The sequence below is a fragment of the Chrysochloris asiatica genome, unplaced genomic scaffold (assembly GCF_000296735.1).
Source record: "Chrysochloris asiatica unplaced genomic scaffold, ChrAsi1.0 scaffold00304, whole genome shotgun sequence".
NCBI classification, from domain to species: domain Eukaryota; kingdom Metazoa; phylum Chordata; class Mammalia; order Afrosoricida; family Chrysochloridae; genus Chrysochloris; species Chrysochloris asiatica.
Genome location: NW_006408822.1, coordinates 1111141 through 1130042, shown reverse-complemented (window position 1 = coordinate 1130042; position 18902 = coordinate 1111141). Strand labels below are relative to the sequence as shown.

The window sequence follows — 18902 nt, the reverse complement described above, 5'->3', positions numbered from 1 at the left end:
CCTCAGTTCTCAATTTCTTCATTTGTAAAATAGGAATGAATGATAAAATGGTACCTACCTCATAAAGGAATTGTTAGTATGAAATAAGTTAATTGGTAAAACACCCAGAATGGTGTCTCCACATAGTAAGCGCTATATATTTTTTAAGTGTTAGTTGTTACAGTTCTTGTTATTATTGCTCTGATAGTTATCAATATAATAGTTGTTGTTGTTAAGTGCCTTTGAGTCGGTTCTGACCCATAGTGACCCTATATAGGTTTTCCGAGGAGCGGCTGGTGAGTACCAACGTTGTGGTTCAAACCAGCTTTGTGGCTGAGTACTTATTCTACAGCGCCACACCAGGACTCCATCAATGTAATTGTTGTTGTTGTTTGTTGTTGTTAGGTGCCATCAAGTCTGTACTGACTCATAGCAACCTTATGCACAACAGAATGAAACACTGCCCAGTCCTGGGCCAACCTCACAATTGTTGCCACACTTGAGTCCATTGATGCTGCCACTTGGCCAGTCCATCTCGCTTGGGGTCTTTCTCTTTTTCTCTGACCCTCCACCTTACCAAACATGATATCCTTCTCCAGCGACTGGTCCCACCTGACAACATGTCCAAAGTATGAAAGATGAAGTTTGGCCATCCTAGCCTCCAAGGAGCACTCTGGCTGCACTTCTTCCAACACAGATCTGTTGGTTCTTTTGGCACATTCAATATTCTCCTCCAACACCATAACTCAAAAGTAGCAATTCTTCTCCGGTCTTCCTTATTCACTGTCCAGCTTTCGCATGCATATGAGGTTATGTCTTGTGTCATAATACCATGGCTTGTGTCAGTAGCACCTTAGTCCTCAAGCTGACATCTTTGCTTTTAAGCACTTTAAAAAGGTCTTGTGCAGCAGATTTGTCTAATGCAGTGTGTCATTTGATTTCTTGACTGTTGCTTCCATGTGTGTTGATAGTTGATCCAAGAAGAATGATGTCCTTGACAACTTCAGTCTTTTCTCTGTTGATAAGAATGTTGTTTATTGGTCCATTGGTGAGGACTTTTGTTTTCTTTTCATGGAGATGCAGTCCATACCAAAGGCTGTGCTCTTTGACCTTCATCAGTAAGTATTTTAAGTCCTCTTCACTTTTAGCAAACAAGGTTGTATCATCTGCATGTCGCAGGTTGTTAATGAGTCTTCCTCCAATCCTGATGGCACGTTTTTCTTCATAGAACCCAGCTTCTCGTATTATTTGCTTAGCATTGAGGTTGAATAAGTATGGTGAAAGAATACAAGCCTGTCACATACCTTTCTTAATTTTAAACCATTCAGTGTTCCAGAAAACTCATAATTCACAATGCTGTCCAAAGCTTGTCATGATCCACACAATCGAAAGCCTTTGCATAGTCAGTGTAATAGATGAGGTATATTAATATGTGTGGCACCCCACTACTCTTGGTGAGATAGGAAACTGCAGATAAATAATAATGTCTGATATTTGCTTCATTGATCAAGTTCTATAATAGTACAATGCACTAGGTATTATACTAAGTTTGTTTTCAGAGTATACTTCACAAATAGTACAGTTCAACATTTCCAACATCTATGAGAATGTTGGTAGGATAAATTATTTTTAAATTACACTTATAAATTAATGAATATTACCAAATTTTCTTCTGCTGTAAAATATATTCCTATTAGAAATGTTTCAAAATGCCTGTTTTCCTACACTCTTTCCAGTACAATAAATGATCAGACTTCTGGATCTTTGTCAGTCTGATAGGTAAGAAATAACATCTCAGCGTAGCTTTAGTCTGTGTTTCTTTGAGTGAGGTTGAGCATCGTTCCATATTTCAAAGGATTGTTTACATTTCTTTTTCTGAGAACTCACTATTGATATCCTTTGCCCATTTTTCAAATTAGAATGTCAGGTTTTTCTGACTCATCATTAGAAGCTTTTTATGTGGTTAGGAAAATAAATCCTTTGCCTATGATAAAAGTTGGTAAGTTGGTCACCCACCTAGGTTCTAACTTTCCTGCAGTGTAGAAGCTTAGCATTTGCAGTTTTTAAATTATCAGCTAGTTAACTGATGTTTTGTACATATTGGGTCATATTTAGGAAGGTTTTTTTCTCCAATACTGTAAAATAATTTTTGTCATATTCTGGATTTTTATGATTTCTTTAGCATTAATAGGTGTGTGTGCGTATTTAAATTTTTAGCTGTCTGGAATTTATTTTTATGTAACATGTTTGCTGTGAATCTATTTTTATGCCTATTTAGTTGTCCCAGTGTACCGACTCAATGGCACCTAACAACAAGTTGTCCCAATACCCTTTGTTCTTATTCTTTTTTTCCCCAATACCCTTTAATGAGTAATCTGAGTCCCTTAGTGATTTGAATTGCTGCCTTTGTCATATATTGTATTCTGCTTTTTATTTAGGTTCCTGTATTATTTGAGTTCTGTGTTAGATCATTTATTATACTGTCCATCTTCATAAATTCTCTATATTTAAGGTAATTTTTTTTTCAATGATTATCTTCGGTCTTCAGATAACTCTCATCTGCGAGTATCTTTTCCAAATATTTAATCCTTTTTCTTTCTTCTGTTTAATTGTGTCAGTGAATATCTCCAAAACAAAGCGAGGCAACAGTGGTAAAACAACCTTGTCTCTACTGGGAATGGATCCAGTGGTTTTCTATTAAACCTGGTGCTGATTCTTGGTTGACAGACCTACTTTATCATGTTTATGATATATCAGTGAGCAAGATCCATATGCTTTTTCTCTTTTGATGCATTATTATGTTGAATTATATTGATAGGTTCCTGATTCTGAGCTGTCTACATATCTGTAAAAACAAGTCTACATGGTCATGTTTTATTACTCTTATAAGGAACTGTTACAATTTGTTTAACATTACTTTATGTAGGATTTTTCTTCATTGATATTTGTACATGACTCCTAAATGAGATTGGTCTGTGTTTTTCCTTTGTGTGTGTGCTATTTTTGATAAACATAGTTGTCAGTGCTTTGTTTTGCTTCACTAAAAGAATTTGGAAGCTCTCTTAGAAAGTTATGTATTTCATTATGTTTTTCTTGCTTTAAGTTGACTAACAGTTCATCTGCTTCATACTTTGTTGCTTTTTGCCTCAAAGAACCACCATTGTATATTTGTTAGTTCTGTCATTTTTCTGAGTTTTGTTTCTCTCATTTTTCATCTTGTTTTTTTGTTGTTGTTTTTCTTAGATTTACTTTGTACCTTTGTAGCATCCTGAATTAAATACTTGATTTGTTATTTTTCATTCTTTCCAGTCAGTTAAATGGTGCTGTTTTATAAGTACATCCTGTAGGTGTTCCAAGGAGCTCTGGTGACTTATGTGTTAGACTGCTAACTGCAAGGTAAGCAGTTTAAATCCACCATCTGCTCAATGGGAGATGAGGCTTTCTGCTCCTGTAAAGATTACAGCCTTGTAAACCCTATATCAGATCACTATGAGTCAGAACTGACTCAGCGGGCACACAGTAGCAGCATAGGTATTCCACTAGATAGTTGTATTAGGAAGGGTGCAATCTAAGCTGCTCTGACAAAGATGTACTAAAATTCAGTGTCTTACATGTGTTTCTCTCCCCTGTCATATATCAGAGATTTTCAGGGGTTTTGTCTTCTCAGAGACATAAGTATTTTTTTCTCTCATGGCCTTGTCATCGTAACTAAATTGCCCTCATCTGCTTGGTCAGAGTGGCTCACAGAGGGAATAGGAACAAGCAATTTCCTTTTCAAAGGATGTGACTCAGAAGTCACCCACATCACTTTTGCTTATTTCCCATTGGCTGGAATTCATCACATGTCTATACCTAGTACAAAGGAGTCTCAGAACTGTAGCCTCTAACTGGACAGCTTTGTGCTCAGCTGGAAAAAGCCAGGCTTTAGAAACAAATGCAGGAAGAAGAGACTGACTGATACTGGAGGAAGAGTTGGTGGGTTCTGCCACAGAAATTTTAAATTTTGTTATTTATTAGATATTTTAGAAATTTTGGTTTTGATTTTAAGTGTTTGCTTATAAATTTCAGTAATTTCTAATTTATTGCATCATGATAAAAGATTGTATTGTCTGTCTTATTTCTAGTATGGGGAATTTATAAGGGTTTGAAAAGGAGGTTATTTTCTCTGTCATTAGCATATAGAATTTGGTATATACCAGTTAGGATTTAGCGTAGTGGTTACGAATTGGGCTGCGAACCTCAAGGTCAGCAGTTCGAAACTACCAACTTCAACGCGGGAGGAAGATGAGGTGTTCTGCTCCCACAAAGGTTTACAGCCTCGGAAAACCTGTAGAGGGTCGCTATGAGTCGGAATGGACTCCACGGCACACTGCCACCATCACCATTGTAATTTAGGAGCCCTGGTGGTGTAATGGTTAAGCACTCAGCTGCTAACCAAAAGATCAGTGGTTCAAACCTACCAGTGCCTCCACAGGTAAAAAGACTTGGCAATCTGTTCCTGTAAAGATTTTAACCTAGAAAACCCTATGAAGTGGTTCAACTCTGTCCTATAGGGTTGCTATGAAGCCGAATCAATTCAGTAGCTCACAACATTATCATGTATGTCTTTTCTGCCCTTACTTGGAGTGCTGGTGTGGCACTGTGGGTTAACGCGCTGGGCTGCAAGGTCACTTTAAACCTCAAAGTTTGTGGGTCAAGCTCACCAGCCGCGCCTTGGAAACCCTATACAGGGTCGCTATGAGTCAGTACTGACTCAGCGGCACTTAACGGCAACATATCCTTACTTAACTTTGCCTTCCTGCGTTTCCTGGACCAAAAGACATGCAGTCCTCTAATGCTCCTGTGTTTGTATTTCTCTTTGCATTGTGGTACTTTCTGGTTTATGAATATTGATGCTGACTTGTTTGTGTACTCAGGGAGGAGAACAAAGAGTGTACTGACTGAAGTCTAATGAATCTGAGCAATCTCATTTCCAGTTGTTGGAGGTTGCTTCATTCTAGTCTCAACGTAATATATAGAGGAAAGTTATCTCTATTCTTGGAGCTTGTTTTGTCGTATTTTAGATCGAATAGTAATATCTATTTAATCTAAGTGAATGTTTCTATTTTTCCTTATTATGCAGGTAATTCTGACTCAAAGGACAGAAGAGGTGAGCCACTCACCTTGTTGTCTGTTGTCCCTTCTAAAAAGTATTTGTGTTTTCAGTCTGCTCACAGTCTGTGGTACCTGTGCATCTGTGGCTGTGTTGTGTGTTTAAGTTGTTTGCATATTAAACTCACAAAGAAGAGTAACAGGACCAAATATTCGTCATAAGTTTTTCAAATGTAGATTAAGGACTCTTAACAGTTATGATGTATTTTAACAAGTAATAAAATAACTGTCTTATTTTGTCATGTCACCTTAATAATATACCCTTTGGTAATATTAGGTCGTAATTTCTCTCCCATAGTTATAATAGTTAATTTCTAACGTCTAGGCATTAGTTACCTTTAAGAAGTTCTGGTTGTGTCACTGCAGGATAATGCCCTGGATTGCAAGGTCCGTTTGAACCTGGTTCAAACCCATCAAACACTCCACAGAAACTCTAGACAGAGTCGCTATGAGTCAAAACCAACTCAACATCACTTAACAACAACATTCTAGTTTTGTGGTGATTTTTTTCTAGTCTATAAAATGTTGACTCTTTGTGGTTTTATGTAGATCTTATGGATTTTCAACCATGTGGAAATCCATATGGCTGGAGATGCTGTGTCAGTAGTCTGAGCAGCACTGCTTAGTGCTTGGCCATCAGACACTGGGAGTCCAGGGTTATACTCATGTGTAAAAGTGGTACATTTTGTCTAGGATAACGAAGACTGCCATCACAGTGTGAGAGAAAGAGAAATCATTCAGCAAAATGATCATTGTATTTGAGCTTGGAAAATGTTCACTTTTGAAGCAGTTTGTTCATCATGATTTTTGAATGAGATTTTGAATGGAAGAGCCTAGATTTTCCTTTATATCAAGCACTTTGTGAATGTTTCCACCTTTAACTGTTCTATTGACTAAGAGGTGGTGTGTAATACATTTGCATTTCATGAATCATTCAAAGAAATTATCACACAACAGGTAGTTCCAATTTATGACAGGGTTCCATTGTGACAGCTCTGTCATAAGTCAGTTCTAATGTAAATTAAATATATATATAATACAATTTTAGTTTTTATTTTTACTGCTTTTTATTATCAGCTTCTTTGTAAATCTGTCTTTGTCTTTGTGGGTTGGAAACTTTTCATACAATCTTACGAATCTATTTTAACACTGTGTATAATACATAAGGAGCCCTGGCAGTGCTGTAGTAGGATCAACACCAAACTGTTAACCATAAGGTTGATAGTTCAAACCCATCAGCTGCTCCACAGAAGAAGGATGAGACTTTTTGCTCCCATAAAGATTTACAGCCTTGAAAACCTTATACAGAGTTGCTATAAGTTGGAATCAACTAGGTAGCTGTGGTTTTTGTGTATGTGTGGTTGTTGTTTAAGTGCTGTCAAGTCAGTTCCGACTCATAGCAACCCTGCATAGGGTTTCCAAGAAGCAGCTGGTGGGTTTGAACTGCCATCTTGCAATTCAAACAAAGCTTGCAGTCTAGTGCATATCCTACAGCGCCACATCAGATTAGTAAATTTATTCTAACCCAGAATTTCAGAATGCGTCTAGGTAAAGTTTTGTTGTATGTACCATTTGACCTGTCAACTCAGAGACTTTCTTGTACCCTTTCTTTCCCTCTTCCCTTATTATTTTTTTCTTTGGGAGGTCCTAATCCTGGTGTGGCACTGTAGAATCAGTACTGGACCATGAACTAAATGGTCAGCATTTCAAACTCACCAGCTGCTCCTTGCAAACCCTATTGTACAGGGTTGCTATAAGTTGGAACCAACTCGACAGCATATCGCAACAGTGATCCTGTGTGATGCTGTAGGATAAGCAAGCCCTGAGCTACTACTCACAGTGTCAGTAGTTCAAACCCACGAACTGCTCCTTGGAAACTCTATACAGGGTCTCTGTGAGTCAAAACTGACTCCATGGCACTTAACAACAACAATTGAACAGATGTTAAATCTTCTAAGTCTGTCCAACTTGTTTCTGCTTTCATAATTTCATCTCAATTTGTTATTGCTAATTTAGTTTTCATTTATATCTGTTCTCCTTTCCAGCCTTTCTATTGAGATTCCTGCTCCTCCATCATGTTTTTGTTTTAATACTCTAGATTGTTCTGATTATATATATATGTATATATTTAAATTGTGGTAAAATGTACTTTGACAATAGTGACTTTCACATGTATACTTCAGTGACACTATGGTTTGTAGCAGTCCCTTTATTACTCAGTTCTGATTTATGTCTTTAACAGTCCAGTCTGTCTACTTGTCTTCTAGAAATTCCTCAGTTTCTGGTCTTCTAGTGCCACCCTTTGCTACCTTCCAGATATACTGTTGATTCATCCTTATTTTGATATTTCTGTATCATTTCAGTGTGCTTTTGGGAGGAGGAAAAAGTAAATTTATGGATTCAACCTACTGTCTTGAGCCATATATTTCTAAATGCCTGATATAAGGCCCTCTAGAATTACATTTAGCAGAAGCATATTTACTAATTAAATTATTATTATTGTTGTGAATTGAGTCGTAGTTTACATAGGAGAACATTGTTTCATTGCAGTGATTACAATCTCCTTTGTACATCATCATACAGCAGTATTTCCTTCCATTCCCTCTGGGTTTTTTATTTTGTTTTGTTATTTTTATTGTTGTTGTTTTGGGGGGTAGGGGGATGTACACAAAAACACTCAGGAATATATAATAATTTAAACAACCATAGGGCACATTCTGCAAGCCTGCCTCCTGACCACCAGCACTCAGTCTCTCTCTTTCCATGAGTCTAGAGTCCTCAGGTGCTCCCTCTCTCCATATCCTCATCTCTGCCTCCATCTCTGGTGTCGCTGCTTCTCTAAATAGGGTCCTGAATTCCGCTTATGCTGTTCTCCCTTGATGGTCCTAGGGTCCTCTGTTTCTGGACTGTAAGATTAACTGCTACCCCATTTTTGTTACAAAACTTCTATGTTTACAGTTGTGACAGTCGCAATTAGTCATGATAACAGTTCCTGACTATTGAATCATAAGAATCTTATCCCCTTCTCTTTTCACCAGACCCATCTAGACAAGATGAAAACTATTCATTGAGGACTCTACCTTTCCACACGCATTCTTAAACTAAATTTCCTCTTGAAAACTTGTAAGCCAGTCACTTTGTGCCTTTATCATCCCCTCATTACTAATAAATTAATTATTTTATTCATTCACTCAGCATAGTCCAGTACTTGTTTATACTGTTGTTGTTAGTGCCATTGAGTTGGTTCTGACTCATAGCAACCTATATAGGGTTTCTGAGGAGTAGCTGGTGAGTTTGAAATGCAAGGTCAGCAGTTCAGATGTACCAGCCATTCCTTGGAAATCCTATACAGGGTTGCTCTGAGTCAGATCCGACTCACTGGCACTTAACAACAACTGTATCTCAGATCCTGTGCTAGATTTTAGGTATGCATGAGAAACAAAGCAGATAAGTAATCTTTGTCCTGTGGAATTTATAGTATAAAGGAGAGAATCATTCAATAACCAGCTATCATCACATAAATATATGATTACAGTGTCTGATAGGTATTAATCCGGAGATAACCTAGTGCTCTATGAGAATAATAAATAGAATAGTAACTAGCATTGATGGAGCCCTTAATATGTGCTAATGAACTGTGCCAAGAACTGTATGTGGATTACCTCATTTAATCATCACTGAACTTTTATTTGAGAGCAGAAGAATCTGAGACTTAGAATTGTTAAGTTCCTAATTTAGTATTGTTGTTGTTAAGTGCCGTCAAGTCGGTTCCGACCCATAGCAACCCTGTATAGGGTTTCCAAGGAGTCAGTGGTGAGCTTGAACCCCACTGATCTTATAGTTCAAACGGCTTAGCCATCTGGCGCATTAACCCACAGCACCACACCAGGACTCCAGTCAATAATTGGTGGTTGGTGGTTATGTGCCATGGAGTTGGTTCCGACTCATAGCGACCCTGTACAGGGTTTCCGAGGCTATAAATCTTTACGGGAGCAGAAAGCCTTATCTTTCTCCCGTGGAACAGCTGGTAGTTTCGAACTGCTGATCTTGCAGTTCGCAGCCCGATTTGTAACCACTACACTACCAGAGCGCCTTAATTTAGTATTAGGAAGTCAGATTAGATATCTCTGGGAAAAGCAACACTCAACAAAAGTGAGAACTGAATGAATAGTTTAGCCAGGCATAGACTAGAGGGAGTCTATGCTAAACAGAAGGAATAGCATGTTCAAAGAAAGTAATGCACTCAGCATGGAAAGACACTAGTAGAAGAAATTTAGTGAGCAAGTAAGGAAGGAGTAGAGATTAAAACGAAAATGGAAACCTTTGCCATTTAGTTGATCCTGGCTCATGGTGAGCCCATATGTTAGAGAGTAGAACTGCTCCATATGCTTTTCTTGGTTTGCAATCTTTACAGAACCAGATTCCATGCCACCACTAGGTGAATTTGAACCACCAGCCTTTGGGTTAGTTGTTAAGTGCCGTTGAGTTGGTTCCAACTCATAGCGACCCTGTATAGGGTTTCCGAAGCTTTAAATCTTCCCAGGAGCAGAAAGCCTCATCTTTCTCCCACAGAGCGACTGTCAGGCTTTAACTGTGTACCTTGTGGATTGCAGTCCAATGCTTAATCGTAAGGAGTAGACAACTGCAAATTGCTTGATTTGGAGGGGTGTGGAACTTGGATTAGGGAGGTACTAAATTGAGAGGTTGTTGTAGGCTTGGATGTTTTCATTTTTGCTCTCCTGCTTTATGAAGAAAGATAGGGGGAAAATGACAGATTTGAGATATTTATTCTATCCCCTAAATCATTACTTGCAGCTGGGTTAGATATTAAAGGTGAGGAAGAAATTTAGGGGATTCCCATGTTTCTTGCTTGGGCAACAAGCTGATTTAGACAAAAAACATTGTGTTATCTGCTAAGTTAAAAGTGGAGGTGGTTAGTAGACATTTGAAAATCTAGAGAAGAGTGCCAGGGTTGGAGTCCTAAAGAACTCTCATATTTATAGATCTGGTATTGGAAGAGGAACAATTAGCAAGTAAAACTAAGAAGGAGCAGCAGGGAGGTAGAAAGAAAACCAGTATTATAGAAACCATGAGAGAAAAGTGGTTCAAAGAGGAAGGAGTGGTTAGCTGGTTTGAATGTTCATTTTAAGATGAATGCTGTTAACAGTATGTTTTAAAATTACCAACAAAGAAGCATAGTGTAACATCTCCCTTCTCAAAAAGAAACAAGAATCTCTTGATCTTTAAAGAATATAAAACCAGTTCTATTTCTTACCTGTTCAAAGCCCCCTACAATGACAGTGTTTTTTTCTCATCATATACAGAATTAAATCCATACCATTACCATGGCCTACCAAAGCGTAAGTCTTCTGGCTTCTGCCCACCTCTCTAGCCACATCTTATATACCACACTGGCCTTTGTGCTAATTCTTAAATTCACTAAGCTCCTGAGGGTTATTATGTTTGCTACTTCCTGTGCCTGGCAAGCTCCTAGATTTTTGCACAGGTCCCTTCCAATTATTTAGAACTGTACTTAGGTATCATTTCTTCAGAGAGATTCTCCCAAACCACTCTCTCTAGCTAGCTATTTATCTGTCCCAATTACTGTTTCCCCAACTCATTATTCTCTGTCCCTTTAACCCTGCTTTGTTACCTTCATTACACTTGTTACTGTCTGAAATTATATATTTAGTTGTCTATTAACAGTGTCCCTTTCTTCCGCCAGAATGGAAGCTCTCTACCACTTGTATGTTTGGTCATTTTTCTTTTCTCAATGTCTGGAACAGTACTTGGCATACAACTTCTGGTCCATAAATAGTTTTTGAATGAATGCTAATAGGTTGAATAAGAGGGGAATGTAAGTGCTTCGGTTAGATTTGATAATGTGGAATTTGCCAGTCCATGACAAACAGTTTAAATAGAGCACTGAGGGTGAAAGAGCAGAATAGATTGAGGAGTACCACAGGTAAAGAAGCAGAGAACATGTTTATGGACAACTGTTAATGAGAGTTAGTTGTGAAGAGACACGTGTAGCTATTGATGGCTGAGGATGAATGAGTTCAAGGAGCCCAGTCTTTTAGATGGCAGCAGTAGATGTGATTACATGAGAAAGACATGTCCTCCTTTTTAAGGAAAACCACTTATGATAAAGATAGTTACAAGTTAGACCGGATGTGTAGTCTGGTGAGAAGATGTGAGTGGGCTCACCAGCTACCATTCATTTTCTTCAGGAGGTCTTTGGTGAGAGGAGAAGGATGAGTCAGCTACCTGGTCAGCTGCCATTAGAAAGGAGGCTAGATGATTGGTGTGGAATGGGAGTATCACCCTGTGGAATGGAGGGGAAGGTTACCATAGCTCCAAGCCAGATTTTGCCATAGTCGTTGGGGTTCTGGCAAAAGGTTGCTAAAGGTTGAGACAGTGGAGATGTTGGAAAGAGGTACAAAGGAGCACCAGCGTTTTTGGATACATGATGCCTAAGGATCTAATAGTGTCTCCTTGTTTAAATTAGGAATAATCTTTTAATAATAACAGTCTTCTGTGCCAGAAAGCCATTTGGGTTTATGATAGTATCTTAGAAATACCACAAATGGATGGCTTTAACAAACAAATGTATTCTCTCACAGTTTGGGAGGCTAGAGCACTAGCTGTAGAAAAAGGGTCCTTGTCTCCTTGCAGCATCTGTAAGCCCAGCCTTTTATGTCTTGGCATCAATCCTTCCCTAGATCTAGGAGCTTTTCAGTGCAGGGACCCCAGCTCCAAAGGACCCATTCCTTTCCTGACTTCTTTCTTGGTGGTAGTAGGTCACTCTTCACTGCTCACTTCGCTCTCCTTTTATCTAGGATTAAAGGTGTTACATGCCACAACCCTGGGAATCTCCCTTACATGGGATCAGAGTTGTGATAGAATTGAGGAGTTCTGGTGTGGTGCTGGAGGGTAAGCACCAGACTGCTAACTGCAGGTTCAAACCTATCAGCTACTCCTCAGAAATCCTATACAGGGTCTTTGTGAGTCAGAACCAAGTCAACAGCACTTAACAACAACAATCCCACCCTTAATTCTTTTATTGATTGGACACATCATGGGGGAATTGTCACATAACTGCCAAACCACTGAGAATCATGGTCCCGCCAAGCTGACACATATTTTGGGGGGATACAAGTCAAACCATGACAGATAGGAAAACTCTCTTTTCCCTTCTTCCCCCATCTTGCTCAACATATCACTCATTGAGAGAAGAAATTGTTGACCTTGTAAACCCTGCTTCCCATCAGAACTGGACATCTTCATGCCTTCAGATAGCCTTTAGTACTTTCTAAGTACTAAAGCACTGTATTAGGCTCAAAGTATATAGCATTAAATGAAACAAATTCTCTGCCTTCAAGGAGTTTTTATTCAGGGAGACAGAGAGTAAACAAACGTGATAGCTCAGGGATGGGGCAGACATTGCATACTGGGAGGTCCCCCCATTTGTCTGTGTCTGTGCCTGTGCCCTGCCATCTCCAGAAGTGCTAAATGAGCGTTTCTCCCTCATTAGGGTGTTTCCCTAAGCCCTCCATTGTAGGCAGCAATAATGACGATCTGTTTTTTGTTTTTTCAGATGAGACGCCAATTATCGCAGTGATGGTGGCCCTGTCCTCTCTGCTGGTCATTGTGTTTATTATCATAGTTCTGTACATGTTAAGGTGAGCACAGTGACATGTCTGCATTCTCCTGGACTCTGTTTCAATACCCCAGAGTCCCAATTAGCCCACATTTCCCAGAAGACTGTAAGATAAGGCCAATAGAATAGAGAGGGAATGATTCAATTACTGCTAAACTCTACAAAGCCTTCCTGAAGAATCAAACCTTTCCCTTTGCTTCCATCTGTCCAAGTCCAGTCCCTTAAAACCTAGTCTTCTAGTACACCTTAAGCCCAGAAGCCACAGTCTGTGTAATTAGTGATGGATGTTTCAAGGACTTCAGTGGAGATAATGTGCTCAACCAAGATCTATTCTATGTCTAGTTGGCCCCCATTTGGGGACCCTGGTGTGCTTAGTGAATCTTGTGAGCTGCAGAGTTCCTCTTCTGGCCCTTTTTCAGAGTCTTGTAGTTATTACTACTCAGTGAATAGAAGCAAAGAAAGGAAACGTAAGGGAGAGAAGAAGGTACATTAACTTGACTACTAGCGTTTAACTCTGTGCTTACCTTTGGCTAATCTGCCCTGTGTTCCCTCTGTTCTTCTGGAGGGATAATGAAAGGGGAGCCTTATGCGACTTTGGCATGTGTCCCATCTTTCTGCCAGGAGACTTGTAGCCACACCCATACCCACTCAGTCCGAAACTCTTTGCTTCTCCCTGGGACTCCTAGACTGCACTGGTGAAATAGAGTTTTAGTTTGATATGTATGGATCCTCCCACCTTCTCCCACTGTATTCTGCTCACCTTTTTCTTTCTCTGGGGTGGCTGTAATCTCCAGTGGATCCTGAAGCTGGAGCTACAGAGAAGAACCGTCCAAGCCAGAATATAATGTTGGTGTTACAGAGTTGGATTCTAGTGTGCTCAAGAGTGAGCAAAAGCATGCTGAAATTACTTAGTCAGCATGGAATGGCGCTGTCTCAGAATGTGTGTGTCCTGTCTCTAAAAGAAGCTGTTTATTTAGGTAGAAGAAACTTAAGAAATCTACAAAAGCGAGAATGTAAATCCAGTGATTGTGTTCTCCTGCCTCTCTGCCTCATTTTTCACTATGAACATTTTCTCATTAGGTTTAAGAAATACAAGCAAGCTGGGAGCCATTCCAATTCTTTCCGCTTATCTAACGGCCGAACAGAGGATGTGGGTAAGGCAGCCCTTAATGGTGTGGGAACCTGCAAAGAAAGAAAACCAAGAAATTAGGGTGTTCCCTAACCTGATAAAAAAGATTATAAAAGATGGGGAAAGGACTCTTGAAGAGAGCAGCTTCCCCATCCCCAATTTAGTCTCCAGAAAAGGAGCTGCATCTCCAGAGCACTTGACCAACTTTCCTCCTTGTGCAATGCAGAGCCCCAGAGTGTGCCACTTCTAGCCAGGTCCCCAAGTACCAACAGGAAGTACCCACCCCTGCCCGTGGACAAACTGGAGGAGGAAATTAACCGGAGAATGGCTGATGACAATAAGCTCTTCAGAGAGGAATTCAACGTGAGTTATTTGTTGACCTGGGTGTATTAGGAGGGAGGGAAGCAGACCTATGGCCGGCTCTTTTGAGTGGTAGGGGAGTAGAAAGCAGGCTTCTGATCGGCTAAGAGTTAAAAAAATTTTACCAAGATCATCTGACTCCCTTCCTATGTGACCATGAACAGGAAATAAAAATTATGTGCTTCACTGCTCATTCACCTGTCTACCCTCTACCCACTCATCCATCTATCCATCCTTTCATCTTCATTACTTTAATAAGTACTTACCAAGCATCTAGTATGTATCAGGTAGTATTCGAGGGGTCAAGGTTATGATAGGGAGTAAACACAGATATAGTCTGTACTCTCAAGGAACTCACTGTCTTGTAGGGAAGATCCATAAACAAGAATTTAAATAACTAAGTTCAAAGAGTAATACAAGACATGAAGGACTGGTGCATAGTTATAGGAGTCCATATTAAGAAAGCTCCTTTTAGAGTCTAGAACAAGGATTCCAGAGCTTTTTAAGTGGGCAGACAGACATAGATTATATAGAAGGTGAGGACCATGACAGACTGCAGGGCATAAGTTTCATCTTGGATCTGTAGATTTGAAGTTTTTTGTAACTCTCCTTAAGAAACAGTGACACAGTGATGATGAAGGAAACAGAAAATGTTTGGTAAGCCCAGCCCATCAGTTCTGATTTCAGGTTGGATTGGCTTCCTTGAGGAAATGATGTTTGAATTGAGACCTGGTAAAGTTAGCCAGGGGTGTGGAGGAACATTCCAGGCACCAGGAATAGCAAGATCAAAATATAAGTACAAAGAGTGTTTAAAAAGTAAGGCCTCTGTGTGTGGCTAAAGGGCTGAGACTCAAGGAAAAATAAAAAGATGAGATTGTGAAAGAAGGCTAGGCCAGACCATATGTCATGAGAGAAGTGAAAAACCATAGAACAACCAGATTTATATTTTGAAAAACAACTACTCTCTGTATGGAAAATAACCCATGTGAATATCAGAATAAATACAGACAATCCTTTTAAGGGCCACAAAAGTTGGTACGGCTCTGCTAGTACACTGACCTAAGGCAGTAATGATAAAGGAGAGGAGAGCATGAATTTAAAGACAAAGGACTGTTTCAGAGTTGACTGATTTTATCAGTTTTCACATGGGTAAACTCTCAATTTCATTTCATAATTTTATACTTGGCCCTAAGTGATGTGTTAACATTGTCTCTTTGGCTGGCTCCCCTGATACACCAGTGGCTGCCCTAGTACCAGGAGGTCACATGGAGCTGTTACAAAGTCTAGTGGGGAAAGGATGACTATCTTTCCTGTGTGTCTCAATGAAAACAACTTTCCCAGAAGCTTCTTTCACATTGTTGTTAAGTGCCGTCAAGTCAGTTGTGACTCATAGTGACCCTGTATAGGGATTCCGAAGAGCAGCTGATGAGCTTGAACTGCTGACCTTGCAGGTCAAATGGCTTTGCAGTCTGGCGCATTAACTCACAGCACCACACCAGGACTACCTCTTAAAGCTTCATGACTAGGGAGAAATAGGTTACAGTGACTGACTGAGACCAGTCTGGTTTATACCTGGGTCATATGGGGAATGTATAGACAAACCCACAGAAAGTGAGCTCTGGCAACAAACAAGAAGGTTATTGGGTGAATGAGTAGGTAGGTTACCAGTCATATCTGCTCCACACTAAAGGGGTTGGGGGAGTTGAGAGCCTTGTGGTCAGATTTGCGTTTTGAGAAATCACTAGCTACAATAGGAAAACAGTTGGGAGGAAGGCAAGCATTAAAAAAGGAAACTCTGCCACGCAAGAGTTAATGAAGCAGCTTGGACTCTTTTCTTAATTTAAAAAAAAAAAAAAAAAAAAGGAGCTCTGGTAGCGTAGTGGTTACGAATCGGGCTGCGAACCTTAAGGTCAGCGGTTCGAAACTATCAGCTGCTCCGCGGGAGAAAGATGAGGCTTTCTGCTCCCATAAAGACCCTCGGGAACCCTGTACAGGGTCGCTATGGGTCAGAACCGACTCGATGGCACTTAACAACAACAATAACATTAGAAGAGCACCTATCAGTACTCATTGATTCAGAACATTTACCAAATCCTTTAAGACAGCATCCCAGTTTCAGCACCAGAACTGGGTGTTTGTTAGGCCATTCTACTATTTTGTTATCTGTAATAGCAGCCACTTTGGGGTGATAGCATTTGTGATCCAATTTACATACCTTTTCTGAAAAATCATTTCTTTGTTTAGAGGTAATGTTCTTTTAGATCCCATGATAAGGTGTTCCAGTAATTCTTTGGATGATGGTTGTTGTTGCTGTTAAGTGCCATCGAGTTGATTCCGACCCATAGCGACCCTGTAATAGGGATTCCAAGGAGCAGCTGGTGAGATTGAACCGCCGATCTTGCGGTTCAAGCGACTTTGCTATCTGACACATTATCCCACAGCATCATTGGATGTTAGTAGTGTTTTAAAAGCCTGATAGACAACTTCTGTACACATCACTTCCAGCTCACGGTAGAATACTGTCAGACATGTACCAATTTATGGTAGTTGAATCACATAATACCTAGTTTATGACAGGAAGCTGAAGTCATGTGGATACTGGTGTCCCATGGTCAGTCAGACTTAGAGTCTCCACCAGAGCTGACGACTAAAGTAGGAACATGGTCATGGTGATAGAATTATAGCATTGGCCCCAAATCCTAGGGTGTTTCTTTATAATTATCCTGGTCAACCTTGCCTTGCCACAGACACTTGGAGCCCCATAAGATCTAGCAGAGTCAGTTTTACCATGGCCTGGATCACCTAGAGAGCCTTCCCTTCAAATCATAAATAGCATATGCTGTATGTTGTTTTATAGTCCAATTGGTTTAGCAAACAGTGCTCTTCCTTCTTAGTGGGAGAAGGATAGAAGGAGCAACTGCTTGTCCTTTACATTGAAGGAGATATCCTACTATGCCCCAGGCCTTTGGACCTTCAGAAAGTTAGCTTAGATGGGATTTTCATTTATGTTTAGCATATACATATAGGGTACATAACTTCCTGCTCGAGTAACTGTCAACTGTATGTAATTAGCATAGTTGTCTAGGCAATACTCTGTATAACAGACAAAAATCCCTGTGATCAGACCACAGCACATACCAAGAGGTCAGGATGATGTATCACTGAGGCAGACCTCATACTTAGTAGTGATATTCCAGGGGCTGAGCTAATCTGTTGTTGTTAAGTGTTGACAAGTTGGTCTGACTCATAGAAACTTTATATCAGTTTGCAAAGAACAGCAGGTGAGTTTGAACCACCGACCTTGAAGTGTTAGAATGATGAGTTAGAATTATCTCATCATTTCTCTGCAACGTTTAAATCTTCTGTAGAACTTAGAATCTCTGTGACTCATCTAAGGACTTAGTCTTTTAGTAAAGAGAGGGCACTACTCCAGGGGTTCGTATTTGCTCTTTCTTCATCCTACTCTTTATCTAGTAGGTTAGATGGCTAGTATGTGTATCCTACTACTTGCTGTTGTCAAAAGACACTGAGTCAATAATAAAATTAATCTATGAGATGAGGTTCATTAGAGTAGAAGATTCACAAATTATTCTGAAATCAAAAAGTTACTCTCAATGAGTATCAGCAATGCCTAGCTATTTATTGACATTACACAAAAGCAAAGAAGCTTATTTATGATTGGCTTAACAATTTTACTATTGAAGCATTGTCAGGAGGGTGGCCTGACTTACAGGAAAGCTAGACTTAACGTTTCAATAAAGACAAGTTTGGTTTAATTGACTTAGAGATGTTGTCCTTGCAACCATTGACACCATGTTATCAACCACTAACTCTCTTTTATTTCATTTAACACTTAGTAGATACCTGTTCCAATCACACACTGGGAAAAAAGGTAATTCCTAATGTGGGACTATTTCAGACCAAAATGTCTTTCATAACCTGACCTTGAAAGATTCAACTCGATAACTAGCATATTAGGGAATTCTGAGTCCCCAGGAACTAGCTTAGGAGTAGAACCCAGTAGGCCCCAAAGGTATATTTCTCTTTACCCAGTACACAGTTACCAAGGCAAATTGCTGGAAATGCTGGAGACAGATGAAGAGGAAGGTGTATGGTATATGAGTACCTATGTGCTGTAACAGGTTCCTGCCTTGCAGGTGCTTCACCTCTTCCTCGCTGGAGGGTTCTGGGTCTGTGAACTGGCCCAGGCTTGCAGATGAGAGAGGTAGTTTCTCTAGCACAGTGGTTCCAATCGGGCTTCTTCAACTCACCCAGGCTGGCTGCCTCCTACTTCTTTTGAGAGCTACATAATGAGTTAACCACAACCAGAGCTATCTGAACCCTAATGGCCATGGTTTTCAAGGCTCCTTCCATCCTACTAAGATCAAGAATTCCATTTAGATACCAGTGTCTTCCTCTAGCATCTCACTATGGTGATAATAGCCAGGAAGGCACTTCCAAAAGAATCCAGTGCTTTTCTCACCAATGTCCACCCTCGCGCAAGGCATATGCTCTGGATCCATTCAGGGCCATATATAACTTATAGCCCTTGTAACTTTCTCACCTTCTCTCCTTTGTGCTCCCTGGCTTCTCATTGGGACCTAGCTGAACCCAGCATTCATT

The 18902-nt window shown here is 39.9% G+C and overlaps 1 protein-coding gene across 2 annotated transcripts in view; it reads left to right on the top strand.

The window, feature by feature from the left end:
• PTPRA (protein tyrosine phosphatase, receptor type, A) overlaps nt 1–18902 on the top strand; it is a 125244-nt gene that overhangs the window by 49593 nt on the left and 56749 nt on the right. Inside the window, exons 4-7 of one of the 2 annotated variants that reach the window (XM_006874835.1) lie at nt 5102–5128; nt 12728–12812; nt 13871–13944; nt 14146–14282. In XM_006874835.1, the coding sequence (XP_006874897.1) occupies nt 5102–5128; nt 12728–12812; nt 13871–13944; nt 14146–14282 (323 nt within the window). The remainder of the gene's footprint in view (nt 1–5101; nt 5129–12727; nt 12813–13870; nt 13945–14145; nt 14283–18902) is intronic. The other variant, XM_006874836.1, reaches the window with a different exon arrangement.